Source organism: Rhincodon typus, chromosome 32 (genome assembly GCF_021869965.1).
Source record: "Rhincodon typus isolate 14 chromosome 32, sRhiTyp1.1, whole genome shotgun sequence".
Classification (NCBI taxonomy): Eukaryota; Metazoa; Chordata; class Chondrichthyes; order Orectolobiformes; family Rhincodontidae; genus Rhincodon; species Rhincodon typus.
The window spans coordinates 5,830,041-5,853,817 of record NC_063363.1 but is presented as its reverse complement, the minus strand read 5'-3'; the positions used below and the strand labels follow the sequence as shown (position 1 = coordinate 5,853,817).

At 39.2% G+C, this 23,777-nt stretch overlaps 1 protein-coding gene across 2 annotated transcripts in view; it reads right to left on the bottom strand.

Annotated features, from left to right (window-relative positions):
• Positions 1-63: 63 nt before the first annotated feature.
• LOC109938800 (glucuronokinase with putative uridyl pyrophosphorylase) overlaps positions 64-23,777 on the bottom strand; it is a 40,406-nt gene continuing 16,692 nt past the window's right edge. For both annotated transcript variants that reach the window (XM_048615603.1, XM_048615604.1), the window contains 15 exons: positions 22,288-22,365; positions 21,468-21,559; positions 19,319-19,424; positions 17,514-17,593; positions 15,781-15,849; positions 15,001-15,061; positions 13,567-13,583; positions 10,140-10,197; positions 9,224-9,316; positions 7,086-7,146; positions 5,999-6,112; positions 4,307-4,364; positions 2,212-2,280; positions 1,122-1,185; positions 64-271 (listed from right to left, as the gene is read on the bottom strand). In XM_048615603.1, the coding sequence (XP_048471560.1) occupies positions 191-271; positions 1,122-1,185; positions 2,212-2,280; positions 4,307-4,364; positions 5,999-6,112; positions 7,086-7,146; positions 9,224-9,316; positions 10,140-10,197; positions 13,567-13,583; positions 15,001-15,061; positions 15,781-15,849; positions 17,514-17,593; positions 19,319-19,424; positions 21,468-21,559; positions 22,288-22,365 (1,101 nt within the window). In that variant the 3' untranslated portion in view covers positions 64-190. The remainder of the gene's footprint in view (positions 272-1,121; positions 1,186-2,211; positions 2,281-4,306; positions 4,365-5,998; positions 6,113-7,085; positions 7,147-9,223; positions 9,317-10,139; positions 10,198-13,566; positions 13,584-15,000; positions 15,062-15,780; positions 15,850-17,513; positions 17,594-19,318; positions 19,425-21,467; positions 21,560-22,287; positions 22,366-23,777) is intronic.

Below are 23,777 nucleotides of genomic sequence, written 5' to 3'. Positions count from 1 at the left end.
GAAGAAGGGTCTAGACCCGAAACGTCAGCTTTCCTGCTCCTCGGCCTGCTGTGTTCAGCCAGCTCTACATCTTGTTATCTCAGATTCTCCAGCATCGGCAGTTCCTACTATCTCTGTAAGAACTTTGGTTGATTTTGTTTTTAACTCATAACTCCTGCAACTGATCTACTTTAATGCAGAAAGAATTATTTCAACCTACCAAGTTGTCAGGATCTAGGCAGAGACCAATCACTGCTCCTCCACTGCCAGGAAGCTTTACTGCAGAGCCAAACTGCCAAAAGTAACAGATAGACAGTAGAGGATTTTCTTTCTGTATTTACTGGACCAAACAGTAAATTTTACGAGTGCAGTATGCAAAGTTAAGACTATTAACTTAACAAAAAGTAGTAATTTGGTTAATGAAATCAAAAGTAAATTTTGCAGCTTAAAATTTTAATCAGAAATCCTGGTGTTCTTAAAACTTTGATTGGTACAGTGTCATATTGGAATCAATTTTGGTAGAGGCGACTTGTACTTCATTTGTTGTTAACCATTCTAAAACAATAGTTCATTGCTGTTCACCAAATCACCAGAAAGCAAAGTTACAGTAATTTATGCGACGAGTCACAATGTATTAAGCAGGTTTTCCATTCTTAATTATTCTATCACATTTCAATATCCATCTCCTTTAGTTTGCCTTAAACAGATGGATTCCATTCCTGAGTACAGTCATAAGTCCATTTTTACACAATTCAGAATACAATACAGTGCAGTACAAAACAGCCATTCATAAGTATGAGCAAACATTCGTATGTCAGATCTTTAAAACTATTGTTAATATGGGATCTTGATCATAAGTACGAGTGTATGTAAGTTGGACATTCCTAAATTGGGGACTGCCTGTACCATCATTTTTGAAATATTAAATTACAATTAACCAAAATGTATGGGAAATGTGCCACGACTTGACAGTTAAGCCTTTAATTTCAATTGGATATAATGCATTTGTGAATATATTGTTGGTTGTCATGCAATTGATAATGTACTTCATTTAAATGCTTTTTACACCAAAATTTATTATTATACACTTAATGCAAATTATAGATTTAATTAGCCAAAAAATGAAACTGTTTTGAAGAAACCTGTCTGCCAAGTTCCACCATCCTCAAATTTCCTTGGCCCAAACAAGCATCTGTGTATATGGACCTGTAACAACAGAAAGCATTTAATACAGACACATAGAAAATGTAACTCTTATTATTTAATCACTTATTATTTAATCAATTATTTTGTTTCCCAATCAAAATTAATGATGGAACAGATATTCCCTCCCCAAAATATTCAGCATTTTATTGGTTTCTCTTCCTTCTCCAAAGAGCTAATTAAACTGCCCAGTAGGTCCTGTCAATGATAGTGAACAGTATTGTACCAGGTTTCACGTGTGTGTGGTCCAAAAATGATTTTCCTGACTGTTTTCCCTTCAAGTCCATGGACAGATCACCTGGTGTTCACAAGCAGCTGCCAAAAATGAGACAGCAGATCAGCAACTTCTTCTCTTAGGAGCTGTGAGTATGTAACCATGATAAAGATGAGTGCTTGCTGATTGTGTCAGCCTTTGTTTGGGGCAGCAGGGTGGCCCAGTGGTTAGCACTGCTGCATCACAGCACCAGGAACCTGGGTTTGATTCCACCTTCGGGTGACTGTCTATGTGGAGTTTGCACATTCTCCCTTTGTCTGTGTGGGTTTCCTTCCACAGTCCAAAGATGTGCAGGTTAGGTGGATTGGCCATGCTAAATTGCCCATAGTGTTCAGGGATGTGTAGATTAGGTGGGTTGGGTGGGATGCTCTGAGGGTTGGGGTGGACTTGCTGGGCCGAAGGGTCTGTTTCCACACTATAAAGATTCTATGAAGATACCCTACAGGATCTCTACACTTTGCTCAATCTCTTAGGTATCATAGCAATGCAAACTAAGGGATGTTCCTTGTGTTATGGAAGTCTCAGACTTGATTCATAGTCTCAGCATAAAGAGGTGTCAATTTAAGGCTGAAATGAGGAGGAATTTTTTTTCTCTCAGAACTGAAGAAGGGTCACTGGACCAAAAATGTTAAGTCTGCTTTCTGTTCACAGATGTTGTCAGACCTGCTGAGATTTTCCAGCAATTTTAGTTTTTGTTTCTGATTTCCAGTATCTGCAGTTCTTCGCTTCTTTTTAAAAAAAGCACAACATCTTACCTGCGTAGTTCGAAATTTTTGTTCATCAGCTCAGAAAGTTCATTCCAATTCCGAGACTCCATGGCTGTCCTATGCAAAGGAGAAAAAGGATCCTTTTGACTGAGAGAGGCATGCCTTTTCTATAAACTTATTAATTCAGGGTTTCTATAGGTTATAAATTCATTTTTCAGCTCTGTCAGAAAACTGTAATGTCAAAGCTGAAGGGAGAAATCATTTCCAACTACGTCAAGTAAATGGGAATGGAACAAAAACAGAAATTGCTGGAAAAGCTCAGCAGATCTGGCAGCATCTGTTCAGACCCGAAACATTAACTCTGATTTTTTCTTCGCAGATGCACAGAGCTTTTCCAGGAACTTCTGTTTCTGTTCCTGATTTACAGCATCTACAGTTCTTTTGCTTTTTAAAATGGGAATGGGGTAGATTCAGCACCGTGCATTAGCTGCTATCTTTCATGCAGAAGCGAACTTTACGGAAGTGAAGGTGGGGAATAGCAATAGCTACAAAAGAAACAGCAAGTAAAGGAAGAGAGAATGTTTTTAAAGATAGAGACAGGAGATGAGAGGTGGGGATGTTTAAAGGGTTTCATATAGCTCCAAAAGATGTGCAAGAAGAGATGCATAAAAAGTTTGAAAGGCAATGGAGGTACAAGAACAGATATAGGAAAAATATGGAAAGATAAAGTGGGATAAATCAGTAAAGAGCCTGGAATATTTTTTCTACATTAAAGGCAATATATTAATCCAAACTGTTTTAATGTCAACTCTTTGAGAAATGCATGTATACTTTGGCAGTACAGCAAAATTAATTTTAACTGTCACGTTATCAACTGGCAGTCTTGATAAAACTGGGAAAAATTATATATTTCAAATACTACAATCTACCGTGATGTCTGAGTATTTATGCTGTAAGTAAAGTATAACAATGAATGATGTGCACCCCTGCAATATGCTTCTGTTACTTCTGTGTGTTTTTACACTGATTGTAGGAGGTGTGTTGATGTTTTTACATAGTTTTTTTAAGGTCTCAAAACTTTGCTTGGTCAGGGTTTACAGCAGTTATCTGTACCTCGTGATTATCCAGAATATTCGATCAACTGGCACACTCCTGGTCCCATAGGTGCTGGTTAATAAAAGGTTTGCTGTAATTAATTTTGAAGTATCTTGTCCACATGTTAGACAAAGTTCCAGTAGGAATGGCAATCTCCATGGTTGACAATTTATCTCTTTCTCTCTCTTGCTCTCTTTTGTCTCACTTGCTCCTTCTGCCCTTTCAGACTATTTCATTGTATCAGAAACTGGCCAATGAAGCTATAGATGTGCTGCACTACCAGATATTTTTCTACAAGAAGAGATGCATTCTCCTTGGCATTACCCAGTAAGCATGCAAATTTCCTGTCCCAAGTCAAAAACAGCACCATCCTTATTGTCAATCCTACAGAAAGTGAACTGTCATCTCATGTTGCTGTACTGCTGTAGACAAGCAATGAGATAAAGGATTATAGGGCAACTCAGGAATTTGGAGTAATCAGATCAGTCATGATATTGAATGCCAGAGCAGGATTGAGGGGCTGAATGGCCTACTTCTGTTCCTAATTCATAGGTTTATATGTATGTCTATACTGTTGACCTGCTAGCCTTTGCCTCAGTGTTAAGCCAATTTCATCAGCGCATGATTTTTTTTTCTGAAGAGGTTTAAATTTGAATAGAATGCTTTTTTTTTGTCAATAGTTTGTAGATTTGTGTGTGACTGCACACATATTATAGCGGGTCATTACAGTGCTAATATTATTGAATTATTTAATTTTGCAGTACTGGTCTAAACTTAAAACGATAATAAGATCAATTGAAGATAGTTCCTCTCTAAATATCATGCACAAATAAAAAGCACAAGATGGTCTATTTTGCCTTTAATCTTATCAATTAGAGGGTTGAAAAGTTTCTCTAGAAACTGCTGGTTTCTTCCTCTCTTACCATTTATAGTTCATGGAAGAAAATTCTCCCCAAAGTCATTTAAGTTAACCACAACAAACTACGATGTATAAAATTTCCACAGATAATTCACTAGAATTATGCAAGAGCTCTTAATGGTCACTTACTTCGCTAGATCAGTGAGTTCTGCAAAGGTTTTCATTGCTGCCATAACATCACAGTCACCTGAAAATTACAAGAAAACTACTATAAATTCCAATTCTTTAGCAAAAACAATGTTAAAGATGTCACCAATTACGACACTGATCCAATTTACCCTTCAGCACTGAAACAGGTAGATTAAATTTACTTCTGAATAAATGAGGGTCGATGCTCCCATATTCCTTGACTATGGCTATGACTAAATGCGATAACAGACACGGATATGGACAGCAATAAGTAGACTTCTGAAGAAGTCATATCAGACTGGAAAGGTTAGCTCTGTTTCTCTCCCCACAGATTTTTCAGACCTGCAGTTTCTCCAGCATTTTCTGTGAAAAGCAAATTCTCTTTGCAGGAGGGTATGCAAATAGAAGGGTGAAGGACCTCAGCTGGAACTCAAACAAATCTCGTGCACATTAACAGCCCCAGTAAAACAGAACTGAAACTCAAATATCAAAATCACAGAGGGTGAAATAAAACACCAGGGATTTCCTGCACACTTCAACCAAACTTAGAGCAGGAGTGTGGTACAGTCCCTGAGGAAAACAGTCATTTAATATAAGGAACTGACTTCTGTACTAAATCTATTAAAGTAGGTCAAAAAGGTTTGCATTTCATGTGGATATTTTTTAATCAACCTGTTCAGAGATGATGTGGCACACCTCTCAAGCAGGTGGGACTCAAACCCAGGCCTCCTGAATCAGAAGTAGGGACACCACCATTGTGCCACAAGAGTGTTCTACTTTGGATATGAATGTAGATTCACTGCAAGCATTCAGATGGGAGCAAAACATAGTCCTTCAAGTGACAAACATCTCTATATATCGAAGGTATCTTCTATAAAAAGTACATTGGCAACTTGTTTAACCCTGTCACCATGGGCTTCCAATGTTTTCCTTTGGGGGTCAGATTTTCTTTCCAGAGATTTCTTTAAATTGTCCCAAAGTTTCTTCTCTTCCATTTCCTCCACTGCTACATTTCAAGCATATACCATTGGTTAAAAGCACTTCAGGATGTCCTGAGGCTGTGAAAGGTGCTATGTGAATACAAAGCCTCCTTTGCCAGTAATTTGCCCAAGGACCACTAGTTGATATGATGATAAGCGGAAGTTATGTCAAGCCAGGACAGCATGTAGTCAGTCAACCAGCAGATTATTCCCTGTCCTTTCTCATATGTTTTTATGACATGGACATCTAAATTTTACTTGAATGTACACATCTGGTACTCAGCTGGTATTGTTCCTTCCAGAAGCACAATATTTAGCTGGAATATCTTTTCACTTAAATGAAATTGCTACAGGTAACACTCCATGTATACAATCGCTCATAAGAATAAATAGCTAATGTCTGAGATGTAGCATTAGCAGCTGCATTGAACAAAAGTAAGTGTAAGCTGGAATTACATACCCACCCTGATATCATATTCACTTCCTTATTTCCTGGTGGAATTAAGGTCACGGTCTATTTGATAGTGTTGTGTTGTGTTTGTTTTTTTTTTCCAAAACTCATTTTCCTAACCAACCTGCTGAGAGATGTTAACACACCTCTGGAGCAGATGGGACTTGAACCCAGATCTCAGGGTCTGGGGTAGGGACATTACCACTGTGCCACAACAGGGCCCCTTTATCATGTTTGTATCTAACAAAGCAAATAACGAACCATTGAGCCATCTCTGTCGCACATTACTGTGGATCTTCCCAGAATCACTTGGATCTCCCATATAAGCAAGCCAGAAATGTGGCGCACAGCTTATATCCATGGTAACATATCTTCCTAAAATACAAAAGAGAAAATAAAATATATTAAGCAACATGGACATATAGCTCATCAGACCTGCGATTAGAAGACTAAGGGCAGGTGCAAACTAATAATTATGTGTCACATCCAAGTTCCCCTCTGTCATACAGCATTCCTGACTTGGAAAGATCTTATTTGTTCCCTCATCATTGCTGGATAAAAGAACAGTCTTATGGCAGCTTCATATTTTCATAAAATCCTGACAGTGTGGGAGCAGGCCATTCAGCCCACTGAGTCCACACAGACCATCCGGGAGCATCCCAACCAGACCCACCTATCCCTGTAACTCTGCATTTCCCATAATCCAATTCGCTTGCATATCCCTGGACACTATGGGCAATTTAGCACGGCCAATCCACCTAGCCTGCACATCGTTGGACTGTGGAAGGAAACCTGAGCACCCGGAGGAAACCCACGCAGACACAGGGAGATCAGGCAAGCTCCACACAGACAATCACCCGAAGGTGAAATAGAACCTGGGTCTCTAGCACTGTGAAGCAGCAGTGCTCACCACTGCAGTGACCTGATCCTAAACATGAGTTTTTTGATTTACTCGTGAGACCTGGGCATCGTTGTCTGGACTAGTATTTACTGTCCATCCCTAGTTCCCCTTGAGAAGATGGTGATGAGCTGCTTCTTGACCTGCTGCAGTCCATTTGCTATTTCCTTTGAAGTTCTTTCTGCTTTTACACATGCACCTGTTATAGTAGCAGCACAGAAACAGGCTATTTGGCTGAGTGAGCCCAGGCTGATATTTATGTTGCATGTTAGCTTTCTCCCACACTTTTTTCAATCAACCCACTCAAAGTATCCTTTTTTTCCTGTCTCCCTCATGGGCTAAATTTTCATACCAATGACAAGTCAAAGATGATTCTAGCCCAAAGGGGTGAGTTTACAGATTCTATGAAGGCACACAGACAAATACACAATTTTCAAACTGTTCCCTCACCATAATCTTGTTTCTCCATCAACTCCTTGTTGAAATCCATGTAAACCAGTCCCTCGTAAACCTAAATTAAGAAAGAAAATTCACTACTTACCAATGTGACAGACGCATTTTAAATAATACATTCAATCTGTTACATTCCTTGTCACTGTAACATAAACCAACATTTCTGCAAGTACTTTAACATATCCAAATACTACTTTTGCCACAGTGACTGTGATCACATATAGCAGCTACTTTGCATTCAGCAAGATTCCACACTCAATGGTAAGATAAATTATAAATTCATTTGTCCTTAAAAATATCCTTCACAAGAGGGAGACAAAGCCAGTCTTTATTGCCGATTATTAATCAGTCTTTTAGAAGGCAGAGATAAGTTGTCTTCTTGGTTAATAAGTGGCTGGCTAGGCCATTTCAGAGGATATTGGTACGGGGAGGTTGCGGGGGGGTGGGGGGGGGGGGGGGTGGGCAGCGGTTTGATTTCACTTATGGCCATATTTATTGTGAAACACAGCATGATGGTGTGATGTCATTGCCCAGTGACAGAGCAGCAGTCACTTCTCCCAAATATTTCCCAAACTGGGGAGGTGGTGGCCTACTGGTATTCACACCAGGGGAGCTAGGTTTGAATCCCATCACAGCAGATGGTGGAATTTGAATTCAATAAGAAAACAAAATCTGGAATTAAGAATCTGCTGATAACTACAAATCACAGCAGTGCAGATAGAGGCCATTTGGCCCATCAAGTCTGCACGGATCTTCCAAAGAGCATCCGAGATCCACCCTGTCCCCATAACACTGCATTAACCATGTCTAATCCACCTACCCTATACATCTTTGGACCTTGGGAAGAAACCAGAGCACTGGCGGAAATTCACACAAACACAGGGAGAACGTGCAAACTCCACAGAGACAGTCAGCGAGGCTGGAACAGAACCTGGGTCCCTGATGCTGTGAGGCAACAGTGCTTGCCACTGTGCTGCCCAATTGATTCTTTAAAAACCCATCTGGCTCACTGATGTCCTCTAGAATGAAATGTGCCATCCTTGCCTGATCTGGCCTGCAATGTGACTCCAGACACACAGCAATATGGTTGACTCTCAAGTGTCCTCTGAAATGGCTCAGCAAGTCACTCAGTGCAAGAACAGCCAGGGATGGGCAATAAATCCATCCAGTAACATCCACATCCCACGAGTGAATAAAAAAATAGGGCACTGCTGAGAAGAACAAGGCGCCAACCAGTTCCACCATCTACTCCCCTGCCCTGAACTGAATTGACTTGAGGACCCAGGAGGGTGCACAGGAGGAAGAGGCCAAAGCAATTCTTTTAAAAATTAATCCATGTTAATTTTAAATATAACCCAGTCTGCACATGCACAAACATATACTGAAGCCTGTCACAGTGAGCTGCCATCAGCTGCCCCATCTATGGATGCACCAGCAGTCATTTTATCCACTATTTTAGCATTAGGAACAATCACTCTGTTCATATATAGACCAGATCAAGTGAAGAGACCAGATTTCCTTCCCTAAACGGTAAGAGTGAACCACTTGAGTTTTTTTACAACAGTACAGTAGTTCACTATTGCTAGGCATCATTGAGGTAAGCCAAGAAAGTGAGTGAGCAGCCTCTATTTTGAATGGTGCAGTAGAATCTTTAATGTATTCTCCAAACCAGATCAGGTAAGTGTGGCTAAAATTTAAAATTTATTCTCAGCGTGTCTAAAAGGCAGAACTTTCTCAGAGTTGCACTGGAGTGCCAGCACATAGCAGATCTTCTCAAACTACAGAATGAACAGACTTTTTCAATCTAGTCACATCCAATTTGAAAAACAAATTGATAATATATATGATTTGTGCCAGCCTGTAACTTTGTGATAAGGCTATTTTCCGGTTAGCAGGTGTTTATGCTGAAGATGCCATTATATTAAAATTATGCTATAATTACATACTTCAGACATATTCTTAACTTCTGGTATTTGCACTAGTTTTACTGTTGTTTAATCAGCCAGGTTTAGTACTACCTATTGTCCATTCATTCTATCACACAAACTTCTGACTAGAGTTGAGGAATCCCAATCAGGATGCCTCTTGTATCATTCAAATTTAATTCCCTACAAATGATTCTATTTGAAATATACCTGGACCACCCGATCCTGAAGTCCTGCTGTAATAATTAACTCTTCGGTCTCTACATTCAGAATGAAGTTTGCCCTGAGTGGCTTTGGCAAATCCTGTCAAAGAAACTAAGTTAGTTTAAAAGATTGAAAAAGAGAGGACTGTTATATCTTTATTCTATTAAGACATTTCTGACAATATGTGCTTTGTTTCCCTTGTTGCTTCAATGTACATTAAAAAGACATTTTGTTAAGTGACGGTATGGTGCAGTAATCTAGTGCCTAGAATACAAATTCAACACAGGCTCAGTGGCGAAAAGGCTTTTGGTGCCTGGGGAGCTGAAAGGTATATTTTCAACCTGGTACTGTCAGCATAGCCCATAATATTCTGTCTATTCAAGCAGGAAGAAAACTGTTAATTGTGTGTACAAATGCTTGATATATACTCTCAGCATTCATTAGCTTAGCATGGCCAGTTGTGCAGGTAGGCAATTTGTCCTCATGCTGAGGGAAACCTTTCTGCAGAAGGGTCACTGGACTCAAAACGTTGACTCTACTTTCTCTTCACAGATGCTGCCAGACTTGCTAAGTTTCTCCAGCAATTTCTGCTTTATGTTTATTTCAGATCTCCAACATCCATAGTTCTTTGTTTTATTCACATATTTATATGTTCAACTAAATCATGTCTTGCCTATATTGTAACTCCATCTAGCTCCTTGGTTCTGTAACTCATGGTACCCTTACCTAACCGTGATATACAAAACCCAGTTTTAAAATCTTTAATTGCCCCAACAAGGAGTCAATACTTTCAAGTGAGATGGGAAGATGAGAATATTAGCAAAAGGAAGAGAAAAGTTCACAAAATTACTCTAAATGCCTTCTATTATCATGTTATAAAACTATTGAAGATAAAAGTAAAGGTCAGCACAGGATTACTCACATCATCAATTAAATCATAAAACTTCATCAAGCATTTAAGTGTAGCTGACACAATAGCACTGTAAAAAAAAGTGAAATTGAGACTGTCATGATTCCAGCAATATAGTCAGAACATGGAAGTTTTGCAACAGATGTGAACTGAACATAATGTGATGTGTTTTTAACATTTAGAAACTTAGGTGAAAGTGCAAGACACAAGACATTCTAGGAGAGAAGGTAAGCTAAGTGACAGCAAATCCTTTTAAATATATTATAGGACAAACGTAATGGATTCCTGAGTGTTGGGCCACTGAAAACAAAAATCAGTTCAGAGCAGACAACGAAATATTGCATCTTTGGTTGAACACGTGAGACCAGAGAAAAAGAAGTTTGTATAAAAGAATGACTTGGTGCTTTTTGAGACATCCTATGATATACTTTCAAGAATTGCAACATTGGATACAGCCAAGTGTTACAACAGTGCGGTAAATGCCAGATTTTTAAGGTGCAATTTTAGTTCAGGAATAAATATTGGCTGGGTCCTGGGAGAAAACTTCCCTGTACTTCTTCAAAATCAGGGATCTTTCAGACAGGACACAGTTTAAAGTCATACCTGAAATTTGTCAACTCTGACCTGACTGTAGTGGAGTAGGTATCTCGAATTTTTAATCAGTTTTCTGGAATGGGAGTGAAACCCACAACTTTCTTACCCAGAGGAGTACTCCTACCAATTGAACCATGGTAGATGCACACCATATGATGTGTGCTAATTAAAGATAAGCTTGTATCCATTATCATAGCTCTCACAATCTCTTAGAAAAGGAAACCAAGAGGAATAAAGTTATTTATGGGGAAATAGATGAATATAAGTATGTTAGAATGGCTGTGAACAGGAGAGGATCATACTAGTTGACTGACACAAAACAGGATTGATTGTAACTTAGAAGCAGAGGCAAGATACACTGGTGACGGATATATCCCTGACAGAAAAGGAAAACAAATAAGAATTTAAATTTTGAAAATAAAGTTCTGTTAATTATGACCAACTTTACCAGGAATACCAGATGAAAGTCAAAATTATGTGGCAGAAAAGAAGTATTTCAAAGGTAACTGCTGCTTTTCAAATAAGTCCCAATGTTTTTTGATTCTAAGAACTTTTGAGCTCAAATTCAAGTAATGACAGGATTACTGTGGGTGGACGGAGCCACATGATGATGGTGCCACTTCACCTAGCTTTTAATAAAGGTTTGTATCTGTTTCATTATAATTTGGTTGCTTTGCGTAAAGATCAACATAACATTTATTCTTAACTTTTCTGCTTATCATGAAAGAATTACCAAGTTACAAGTTATGACATAGATGGCCTCAGTTGAGTGTTGCTGATATCACATATGAAACCATAAATCAACATTTCAGAAAGAAAACTGCTTAAAAGTATTTAAGCAGTGTTTTTATTTTCACTGTTTTCCAACCATGCTCCCCCACCACATTCAATGTACTTTTCTCAGCTGGAAAGGAATGTGAGATGTAGTCAATAATAACCTTGATTTAATCTGACAGGAGGAATGTTTGAACCATATCACATGTAGTTAACTTCAAACTTTCCAAGTGACCTGGTTGACCTGTCCAAAATCTCCTTTCCTGAGCACATCAGGCAAAATGCTCAACACAACAAAGCCTTGTGTTTGACTCTCTCCTAGGGATCAAATCTTTAATTTTGTCACACTCAGGCAAAATGCTAAGTTGCAAAATTGCTCCCAGTTGTTAGCATCACATCTTCACTGATCCATCCTAGCTCCACTTCCCAAACTGTGTTCAAATAGTTATATCCTTGCAATTGTGGGGTTTAAATTCTTCCAGCCTTAAAATTCCTCTCAAACCATTATACCTAACAGGAAGAATATGGGCTCTTTTCTCTTGGAAAGCAAACGCTGAGAGGTAACCTAATTGAGGTCTTTAAGTTCATGAAAATTGATAGGGTAGAATAGAGATGTTTCTGCATTTCAAAACTATGGACCGTCAACATAAAATACTCATTAATATGTCCAGTAACACATTCAACGTAAGTTAGACTGTGGAACTCAGGGAGTAATTGCGGTGAAGAGCAAAGATGCATTTATGGGAAAACTAGATAAGCATTTGGAGAATGAAAGAGCAGAAGGGGCAGTGCAGTGGCTCAGTGGTTAGCACTGCTGCCTCACGGCGCCAGGGACCTGGGTTCAATTCCAGCCTCGGGTGACTGTCTGTGTGGAGTTTGCACGTTCTGCGTGGGTTTCATCCGGATGCTCTGGTTTCCCTCCACAGTCCAAAGAGGTTAGGTGGATTGGCCATGCTAAATTGCTGACAGTATGCAGGCTAGGTGGATTAACCATGGAAAATGCAGGGATAGGGTGGGGTGGAGGGGGAATAGGTCTGGATAGGATGCTCTTTGGAGGGTCAGTATGGACTCAATAGGCTAAATGGCCTGCTTCCACACTGTAGGGATTCTGCAATTCAAGAATATAATGGTAGGGCTCAAGGTAGGATAGAATAAAGCTGAAATGAAGCATATGGACCAACTTTGAAGTGAATGGCCAGCTCCTGTGATGTAAATTTATGTAATCCTATGAAGATATAAAAGGAATTATAAATTCAAAATGTAAAATATGGGAAAGAAGTAAAGAGTGGAAAAGAAAGTGCAGCCAAGCATGGAAGACAATTCCAGCATTGATTTGTGATGCAAAAACAGAAATTACTGGAGAAACTCAGCAGGTCTGGTAGCATCTAGAGAATCCCAGCAGTGTGGAAACAGGCTCTTCAGTCCAACAAGTCCACACTGACTCTGAGAGCATCCCACTCAGAACCATCGCCCTGTAACCCACCTAATCTACACATCCCTGAACACTATGGGTAATTTAGCATGGCCAATCCACCTAGTCTGCACATCTTTCGAAAGTGGGAGGAAACTGGAGCAAACCCACGCAAACATAGGGAGACTCCACACAGACAGTTGCCTGAGGATGGAATCGAACCTGGGTCGCTGGTGCTGTGAGGCAGCAGTGCTAACCACTGAACCACCATACCGCCCAAATCTATGGAGAAAAAGCAGAATTAATGTTTCAGGTTGAGTGACCCCAATTTGAAACTGGCAAGTTTCTCCAGAAATTTTTATTTTCATTTCAGATTTCCAACATCTGCAGTTCTTTGCTTTAATTTAATATGTAGTTGCTTTGAAGTATACATTTTATTAGAATCTTAGTAACAATGTCACTCCTACCATTCAGCTGCAATAGGTACAATCAGAAGATCCAACAGCAGCACAGTGTGCTCTAAGGTATTTACACAAACTAACCAAGAGGAAGAATTTGTGGTTAGTCCAAGAATGGTTAGTCTAAGGGCTTAGACAATATACAACATTTGTTTAAAGAAATGGATAAGCCAGTGTATTTGCTTAACTCTTTAACACTAACCTGCTTCCAGCAAGGCCCTGCAGAAAGACAATCATAGAGAAAGTGAGATAAGATGCATCCCAAAGCTGTACTAAAAATACTCTCAACATGATCCCCCCAGCTGGTTTGATATTTTGAGCCACAGAAGTTGGGATCATTCATTTGATATGGATGCTTGTCTCTGTAAGATTCATTTACTCCAGTTCTAGCCACTGTACCACATAAGTTGCATGTCCTTCCCACTAAACTCCACACTGGCAATAAAACAGCAACTTGGATTTATGAGACTTAATTAATGGCGTACCTCAGCCACTTAGAGAAACATACTCAACAATAATTGAACATGAAAGAAGAGAATACTAGGAGGGATGGCCAAGACCTCAGTCCTTTAAGTATGAAAAAAATAGCAGAGGTGTTTCAGTAGGCAATTCCTCATCACAGAAACTAGGCAGCAAGAGACGTGGTTCCCAATGATGGGGTAAAGGGAGTGAGGGGAGATATGCAAAACAATACAAATCATTTGAAAGTTGCAGGTTGTAAAATCAGAGAAGGTTACAGAATTAGGAAGGTGAAACCATGAAGGGATTTAAATATGAGGATACATTTTTAGATTGAAGGTGCTGCACTGGCACAAATGTGATACGACTTCTTACAAGATTTTTTTGGCATCTAGTGTAACATCTGTTTATGAGGTCAAATTGGGGTTTTTTACTATGCCAAATGTTCCATCTAGATGCAGATTGTAATTCCTCACTGTTGCTGAGATACAGGCAGTGTTTTGGATTGCTTTTATGAATGAGGAAACTGCATGGGCTGCACAGATTAATGTTCTGCAATGGAGTCTGCCCCATAGAGTTGACATATAACCTGCACAACACAACTTTGAAGTAGCACCAGATTTTAGCCCCAAGAGTCTTCCTTGATCTAGGAAAATAAGTCAGGGTCACAGCAGGGGAGGGGATAGAAGCACTAACTTGAAATGTTTGCTTTGATTGAATGACTGATTGATTGATTTACTGTTGTCACACATGTACCGAAATACAGTGAAAAGAGTTGTTTTGCAAGTTCAACAGGCAGATTATACCATACAAAGTGCATCAAGGTAGCAGAATAGAGCACAGAATACTGTGCTACAGCCACAGAGAAGGTGCTTTGTGTGTAGATGCTCATTCCAACCAAGTCTAAATGTAATACGAACTCAGAATTAGATATAACACACAGATCAAAAATAGGGATTTATCTCAAAAGACCTTGCTGATATTTACTTACACTTTACAGAAAACCATCTCACTCTATCAGCATATCCTTCAATTACATTTGCCATTCAGATGCATGTCTATAGTCACCCTTGAATATAGCTAAGTTGCACTTTGACCCAAATATTTCATCATTTCTTGATGTGCCATTGTTTCAACAAGTATAAGGAAATCTGAATCTGTTCAGGAATATACCTACCACCTGCCGTGGTACATTAGTGTCGTATTTCAGAGTAAAGTTCCGTTTGGCCAAAGCGATTCTGCAAATTGGAACACAAGTTCAATAACGGATTTAGTTGAATTACGGAATTGAAATGATTCATCATAATCACTAGAAGTTTACTTCTTTAGAAAAAGTAAACACTTTTTTGAGCAACATGGAAATGACTTAGTCAGAAGTTACAGAATACCAGGTTATACTCCAACAAGTTTATTTGAAATCACAAGCTTTCAGAACGTAACCCCTTCGTCAGGTGAAGCTTTTGGGGCTACACTCCAAAAGCTTATGATTTCAAATAAACCTGTTGGACTATAACCTGGTGTCGTGTGGCTTCTGATTTTGTCCACCCCAGTCCAACATCGGCACCTCCACTTCATGGAAATAACTTAGAAAGAAAGAATTTGCATTTACAGTTTGTCTTTCATTATTTCAGGGTGTTCCAAAGGACTTTAAAGATATTGAGTTATGTCTGAACTATAGTAACTGCTGGATGAAATGCAACAGCCAATTAGGAATTCAGCAGGGTCCAACAACGCACCAGATAATTTACTTTAGCAATGTCGGCTGCGGAATAAATATTGGCCAGTCATAGGGGAGAATTTCCTTGCTGACCTTTAAGTAAGTAGCCCTGGGATCATTTACACCAGCCTGAGGGGGAAGCTGGCATATTGGTTTAAAATCTCATTGTTGTGAAAAGCATTAGGGTTAGTGATCCATTGCCTAAAATGACAAATTCACAAAACCTCAAATTTCTCTTACCCTTGTTCAGAGCAGTATTGGTAGAATTTCTTACAAGTTGCTTGAAGCAGTCTCAGACCACCCAGATACCTGCAAAACAGCCTCAATTTAACACTAGCCCCATGGTAATTTTGTTTCCCATCCCTGCCTGAATCTAGTCAGCCCTTCCCTCACAATGATTTACCCCAATCCAGAGTTCAATTCTGGTCCATAGATGAAGAAACCATTAAAAATCAATTCAAAACCATTTGCAAACATCCTCTGAAATGTTCACAGAGAAATCCTGACTGGCTCATCATCTTATTATACAAGAGGGTTGTTATGACCAGACTATGGGCGAGTCCCCTAATCCATTACACTTCTAGGCAGAATACCCCAAATTGTTAAGCCTCTAGGTAAGGATGGATGAACTGGTCTCCTTTTCCTTTACTCATCCATTTACTCAGTTGATTGCAACAACTCCTATGCTACAAAAGCAGGTCAGAGGCTAGGAATACTTTGGTGAGTAACTCACCTCCTGATTCCCCAAAGCCTGTCCAACATCTACAAGGCATAAGTCAGGAATGTGATGGGATACCACTCAATTGCCTGGATAGGTGCAGCTCCAATGAAACTCAAGAGACTCAACACCATCCAGGACAAAGCAGCCTGCTTTATTGGTGCCACATCCACAAGCATCCACTCCCTCCACCATCGATGCTCAGTAGCAGCAGTGTGAACGATCTACAAGATGCTCTGCAGGAACTCGCCGAGACCCCTTAGCAGCACTTTTAAAATCTATTCTCACTACCATCTGGAAGGACACAGGCAGCAGATACATGGGAACACGACCACCTGCAAGTTCCCCTCCAACCCACTCATATTCCAAACTTGGAAATATATCACTGTTGCTTCAGTGTCACTGGGTCAAAATCCTGGAATTCCCTCCCTAATGGCATTGTGAGTAGGCCTACAGAAAATAAACTGCAGCAATTCCAGTAGTCAGCTCACCATCATCTTCTCACTGGGGGCAACTAGGGATGGGCAACAAACGCTGGCTTAGTCAGCAATTCCTAAATCCAGTGAACTGATAAAAAAAAAGTTAGTTTTCAAAGGACTTCTTCCCTGATGAATACCTTTTTCCCAGATCCAAATGAATTTATGTTTTACAAGGAACCAATTTAATGGGCTTTCTTGAATTCACCAAGAGAGTGGGTTTATTAATTACTGCACACACTTTTAAAAAACACGTGTTAGAATAGAGCTGTAGAGATCTACAGCATAGTAAAGGTCCTTAAGATCATAGCTTCAATGCCAGTCAAAATCAGCCAGCTAACTATTCTAGTTTAATTTTCCAGCACTTAGCCCATAGCGTTGTATGCGTTCACATCTTAAATGTATATTTAAATATTTTTGAAATGTTAGGAGGGTTTCTGCTCTATCTTCCCTTACAGTCATGGCAGAGCAGACTCAAGGGGCTGAATGGCTTACTCCTGTTTCTAGTTCTTATGGTCTTAAGCTCTTTGCTCCTTCCCCTAGCCCTAAAACTGTTTTCCCCATGAGGTATTTAAACTATTTCATTTTGAAAGTTGTGCATTGCAAATCATAACAACATGTTGCACTAAAAAAAACCTTATTGGCAAAAGAACCAGGGGAGGCAAGTCAAAGCTATGCAAGTGTACGCTTAACCAGAAATGTTACTTTGCAAACTTTGTTACTACGGGTGAGAGAATTGACTGCATTGAAACGTGCTTACAGAAATGACAGGTACAAACCCTTCCTTCCTACTGATCCTGTGCAAATCTTGCAAGCTGCCAAACTCTGTTGGATCATTGAGAGGATGCGGTATTAGCACCTGGGGGAATTCAAAAGCAGAAAGCAACATTAGAAGAAGAACTTGAAGACATTTGGTGGGAAATTCTCAACTGTCCTCAGAAAAATATGTTCCTTAGCTATGAATTTCATCCCTGAAGGTGCAGAGAAACCAATCCAAGGGCAGAATCAACTCTCTGCAATCCAAGTGACTATCATTTATGTGTGAACCCTGATTGAGATTAACCTCAGGTGGACTACTTGACTGTCAATGCAGCCAGAATCATTAAGTATATAACACAAAACACACACATGTTCTAACTAGCAATACTTGCATTTATATAGTGCCCTTCACAAACTTAGGATGTGCCAAAGTATGTCAGTTGGAATTTTTCAAGAGTAGTGACTGAAATTAATGCAGAAAGTAGTTGTAATCCAGTGGATAGCAATCATGAATGGAATCTGGTAGATTTTACTGCTCCCTGTTCTCTGTTCCTCCCCTGGGGTATTAAGAGTTAAAGAGTTAAAAGCAAAGATATAATACCATACCTGCATAAATCATTGGCTAGAATTCAGTTTGATTAGTGTATCCAGTTTTGGCACCTTAGATAAGGAAAAGGCCATGGAGATCAGACAAAAATCTCACTAAACGTTACCAGGGATAAGAGGAGAGATGTGGAATGATAGATCATTTTGTAGAACATTAAGAATATTAAGAGATAATGTGAAGATGCTCAAAATTATGATGGGTTTTGATAGAGGAAATCAGTTGGTAATTAAAGGGCACAATATTTAAATCATCACCCCAAAAAACCTTAAATAAGAAGTCCTGAAAATAGCTTGGTCTGTCTTTTGAAGTTAAGAGTCTTTGGATGCAGAATGGTCTAACAGGAACAAGGGCAGAAGCAGAATTTAAAAATGGACAAATATTGTTAACATATATATTTAACAGCATTTCCGAGAGATAGGAAAGGAATAGAAGGGAGCTGTTGGAAGCTGGCTGAATGGCTCCATTCTGTTTTGGAGGATCACTTCATTGTAAAATTTCCAAGACTTGAGGCCTTAGCAAAGAAATTTTATTCTCACAAAAATTACAATATAAATTTGTTAGCTTCAAGAAAATATATTGCACACAGTTAATACTCATAGTACTCAATGTGCACACACACTGTAAAAGGAACAAATTTGTAACATTTTGCTCTCTGTTTCATGGGCCTATTAAACACATGATACCTAAAAGATGAATACATAAACATCTTTGAATCCAGCAGGAGGGCATGCATATCATAAAGTTTTTAAATCTAACTGCTTAACATTGTAAAATACATAAAATTGTGTTGGGGCTGTGTCTGAGACCTCAGCATTGACTGGTCTGGCTTATCTCTTGTGCAACAAAAACAAAGTTGCTGGAAAAGCTCAGCAGTTCTGGCAGCATCTGTGAAGGAGAAAACAGAGTTAACGTTTTGGGTCCGGTGACCCTTCCTCAGAACTTCCTCATCAGACCCGAAACATTTACTCTGTTTTTTCCTTCACAGATGCCACCAAACCTGCTGAGCTTTTCCAGCAACTTTGTTTTGTTCCTGATTTACAACATCTGCAGTTCTTTTGGTTTTTATCTCTTGTGCTGTTGTCATGTTGTTTTGAATTTGGAGTTTGGACAATTAATAGCAAAGTTAATTTATTTGTAAATGAATTGAGGAAACAACTTCCATTGGTCATTGTGCATTCTATTTACTAGTTATCTTGCTCAATCATGCATAGGACTTACGACTTTTTTGCTTTCGCATATCATTGCATCAGCCCAGAAATTAGATATCGTCATGGCAATGGTTTTCCCGTAGAAGCCATCTGATGGATTTCCCATAATTCCAATCCTAAACACAAGTGAGTGTCAGTGCAATGGTTCAACAAATTTCCACTGAATCCTTGATATCCAGGAAAACCCATTCCAAAACTATTCTCATTCCAACAAACCATTCCAGGATAAAACAAAAGCAAATTTAGAGCCCAATGCAAGTGAGATTTTTGTGTTTTTTACCCAAATCAATGAAGTTTAAAAAATCTATTGAACCGTGTGAAGTATTTTGAATTCCTAATGATAAGATCCTGTGACAAAACTAAGCGATTTCATCAAAAAATGGTGCATGTATATAACTTTTCATGACTTTAGGACGTCTCAAAGTACTTCATAGCTGGTACCAGACTTTTCAATGACAATCCCTTCTATAGAAACAGGTCACAGCCAATCATGCACAGCGAAATCTGATAAATTATACTGCAATAAATAAAGGGAAAGACGTGTAATTGTATAGTTCCATTCATATCCTCAGGAAATTCTGAAGTGTTTTACAAAGCACATTTTCAACTTTAGTCATTTTTGTAGTACTGGAAGAAGTGGCAGCTAATTTTCACACTGCAAACTCCCACAAACAGCAATGTGAACAATGGCCACTTTGCTTTTCAGCAGAGCATTAATACTCTCCCTTTTATTCTTCAAAGTAATGCCATGAGATGTTTTACATCTACCTGAGGGCAGGAAGGGCAACTGTTTACCTTCACCAGCAGAAAGTACAAGAGCAGCCAGATGGAAACTCATGATCTGCTAGTTCCCATCCAAGTCCCAAAACGAAACTATAGTGCCACTCCCGAATCATTGCTGAGTCAAACTCCTGGAAATCCCTCCCTAGCAGCACTTTGGATGTACCAGATTGACTGCAATGGTTCAAGAAGACTGTTCACTACCACTTTCTCAACGGCAATTGGGGATTGACAACAAATGCTGCCTTTGCTATTAATGCTCACATCCCGAGAGAATTTAAATAAAATGCCTCCAGCAATATGGCACTTCCTTGGACCTGCAAAAACTATCAACTTAAGTCGAGTACTCAATATATTTACATCCTTCCTTAAATATGGAAACCAATACTGTGAACAGTACTCTAGATGTGGTCCCACCAACATGCTGTATAATTTAAGTGGAATCTTCCTTTTTTAATTCAATTCCCCTTGCAATAAATGATAACGTTCCATTAATTTTCCAAATAGATTAAAATAAATTCACTGAGATCCCTGAACATATGTTTTTTCCACATTATCTGCAGCATGTTTAAGTGATGCTGCAAATCATTCCTTCTGTAACATCAAAGTTAGTACAAATCAGCAACAGAACAATGGTCACCACACTAGCAGTCAACAGGTACTGTAGTGACAAAAGACAGGTAAAAAACCATTACTTATCACCATCCCACCTACCTTCCCCACCCCCACACCCCCTCTCTCTATTTATTTCAGAGCCCCCTGCCCCTCCCCCATTTCTGAAGAAGGGTCCCGACCCGAAATGTCAACTTTCCTGCTCCTCTGATACCGCCTGGCTTGTTGTGTTCCTCCAGCTCCACACTGTGTTATATTAAAGAAATAGGACACGTGTCTCATTATCAGGAAGTGTAAACATCATTTAAGCCTCTCTATCAGATTACAGCCAGTAATCCTTCTCTCCGATCTATTCAGTGCAGTTTTTAAGGCTTTTTTTTCCCTCCAGCTTTCAGAATCAGTCATTTATTATCTGTTTAGAAGAAAATAGTGTGTTTGAGAAGAATGACTGAAACTCTGAACAATCAATCTGTATTTAATGGTGCTACAGGTTGATAAAGTAAAGTTATCCATGTCTAATTTATGGGATGTACTTGATCCATGTCACACACATTTCCCACCAGCCCCGAGCCTCCTGGAATTCCTTACCCTAATAGAACACTGGAGGACCTCACTGCTTGACCACAGTATGTCCAGAAAATTGCTCACCACCAACCACCAACTTCTCAATCAGTCATTAACAAGAAAGGAAATCTTTTGTTGAGGTTGAAACCTTTCAGGTTACATAGTATTCTATTCCATCAGAGTGGTGTATGAGCAATATTAACCTTGCGTAGGAACGACAGGTGATTGATTTGGCAGCAAAACCATGTTGCTTTGAAGAGTAGCATGCCAGCCACTTCTTGTATTCAGAGAGATCCTATCAACAAATAAAAGTGTTAGAAGCAGAGAAATGCAAATCACCACCTGGAAAATCTCTACTGACAAGTTACTCATCCAGTAACCCTAGTTTTCGTAATTATGAGTTTGTGTGTGACACATTTAAGGGGAATTTGGATAAACATGAGAAGAAAGGAATAGAAGGATATTCTGACAGAGTGACATAAAGAGGGGTACAGAAGGAAGCTTGCATGGGGTAAAAACACAGGCATAGACCAGTCAGACTGCGTGTCCTGTTTCTGTGCTGAAATTTCTATGTAAGCCTGACATCATGAAGTAAGAGAGAGGTAGAGAGACAGAGAGCATTCTGAGGAGAGAATTCTGCTCGTTAAGCAGCTGAAGACACAGCCCCGACTGGTGCAGCAAAGGAAAGCAGAGACACACAAAAGGTTAGAATCAGAAAAACACAGAGATCCTCAGAGGATTATAGGACTGCAGAAATCTATGGAGGGAATGGCTTATGGAGTGTAGTTTGGACTCATAGTCATCATAGTTTAGAAGAATGAAAGGCAACCTTATTGAAACTTACATGATTTCTAGGGGACCTGACAGGGTAGATGTGGAGAGGTTGTTTCCCCTTATGGGAGAGTCCAGACCCAGAGCGCATAATCTCACGGTAAGGGGTTGTACATTTAATCATAAATATAGTAGTGTCAACAATCCCTGGTTTAACCATTAATGTCTGGGAGAATATATTGTCAATCTTACCACTTGCCCAATTAGCTGGAATCCAGTAGGCAGCTTCATTCCAAACACTGTGATTCCAGTCTTGTTGATGAGCCATTCCTGGAATTAAAAAAAAGAGGAAATAATAAGCTTTCAAACATCACAATATCAGAAGAAAGACTAGTTTCATATGATATGAAAATAACCTCTTTGTGATTTAAATTGGAGAGTCATTATGACCCAACAACTTTCCTTCTGAAACCATTCTCACAGGCAGCAAATTCCATGTGGTAAGTAAATCAGGAAACATCTAATTATTGATATTAAATAACTCAATAATGTTTTTGTTTGTCTTTCCTGTAATATAATGAAGTTTCTCCTTTGCAGGAATAGCAATGCCAACCTTAAAGAGTTCCCGAATAGAGCAGATTCTCTCAAATAAGGAAATGCAAGTATCTGGCCAGCCGTGCCACTCTCACCTTTGAATCAAAAGGTCATGAGAAAATCCAGGATGACACTCCCAGTGGAATGCTAAGGAACAGTGGTGCTGAGAGAAGTGCTGAGAATTTAAATCATGGCTACATCAGATAGATTTAAAGATCCTACAAAAAGATTGGGATTTTCTCCTAGCTAATATTTATCCCTGAATTAATGTGACAGAGAAACAAAATATCTGGTCATTACCACATTAGGGTTTGTGTGAACTTGCTGCATGCAAATCAACTGCACTATTTCCTACAACACTACATAACAAGTGACTTGCAAGCGTTGCCAGACCATCTGAACACTGCAATAAAGAGGAAGTGCTGAAGAAAATTAGCAGGTCTGGCAGCTTCTGCAGAGAGAAGCAAATGTTTCAAGTTCAGTGTGACTGTCCTTCAGTTCTGAACTACTTTGTATGACTTAGCTGTTGACTCCCAAGGTCCCTTAGATTGTTCCCTAAATCAATAAAGCATTTATTGGGATAAGTCTTGGGATCATAAAATGGAATTGTCTCTGTCAGTCAACTTCTCCCACAAAGATTGGGCAGATTTACACCAATAACTGAAATTGAGACTTCATTCACCCAGTAATTGCAAAATCATTTTATATTAACTCTTCATCCCTTAAATATAAGTATGACTAACACTGTACACACAGTGACCACTGGTGGTTAAAAAAAATATTTAACTTCTCTCATCCATCTGGGAAAACCCTAACGTCATTCTTCTCTATCTCTGTATCCTCCTCCATCTCAACAAGCCTTTGAAATCTCTGTGTTCCTCCAAATCTATACTTTATGTGTAATTTTAATCATTCTCATATCGGCAGCCATGTCATAAGGCTGATTAGGCACTAGGCTGTGAATTCCCTCCCTAAATTTCTTCACCTATCCTCCTTGAAATTAACCTCTTGAGCAAATCATTAGACATCTGTCCCAATAGACCTTTGTGAGGTTCAATGTGAAATTTGTTTGGCAAAGCCTTGGGATGTTTTAATACTTTACAAAGTGACATTCAAATGCAAGTTGCTGCCACAGAGATGTAAAATGA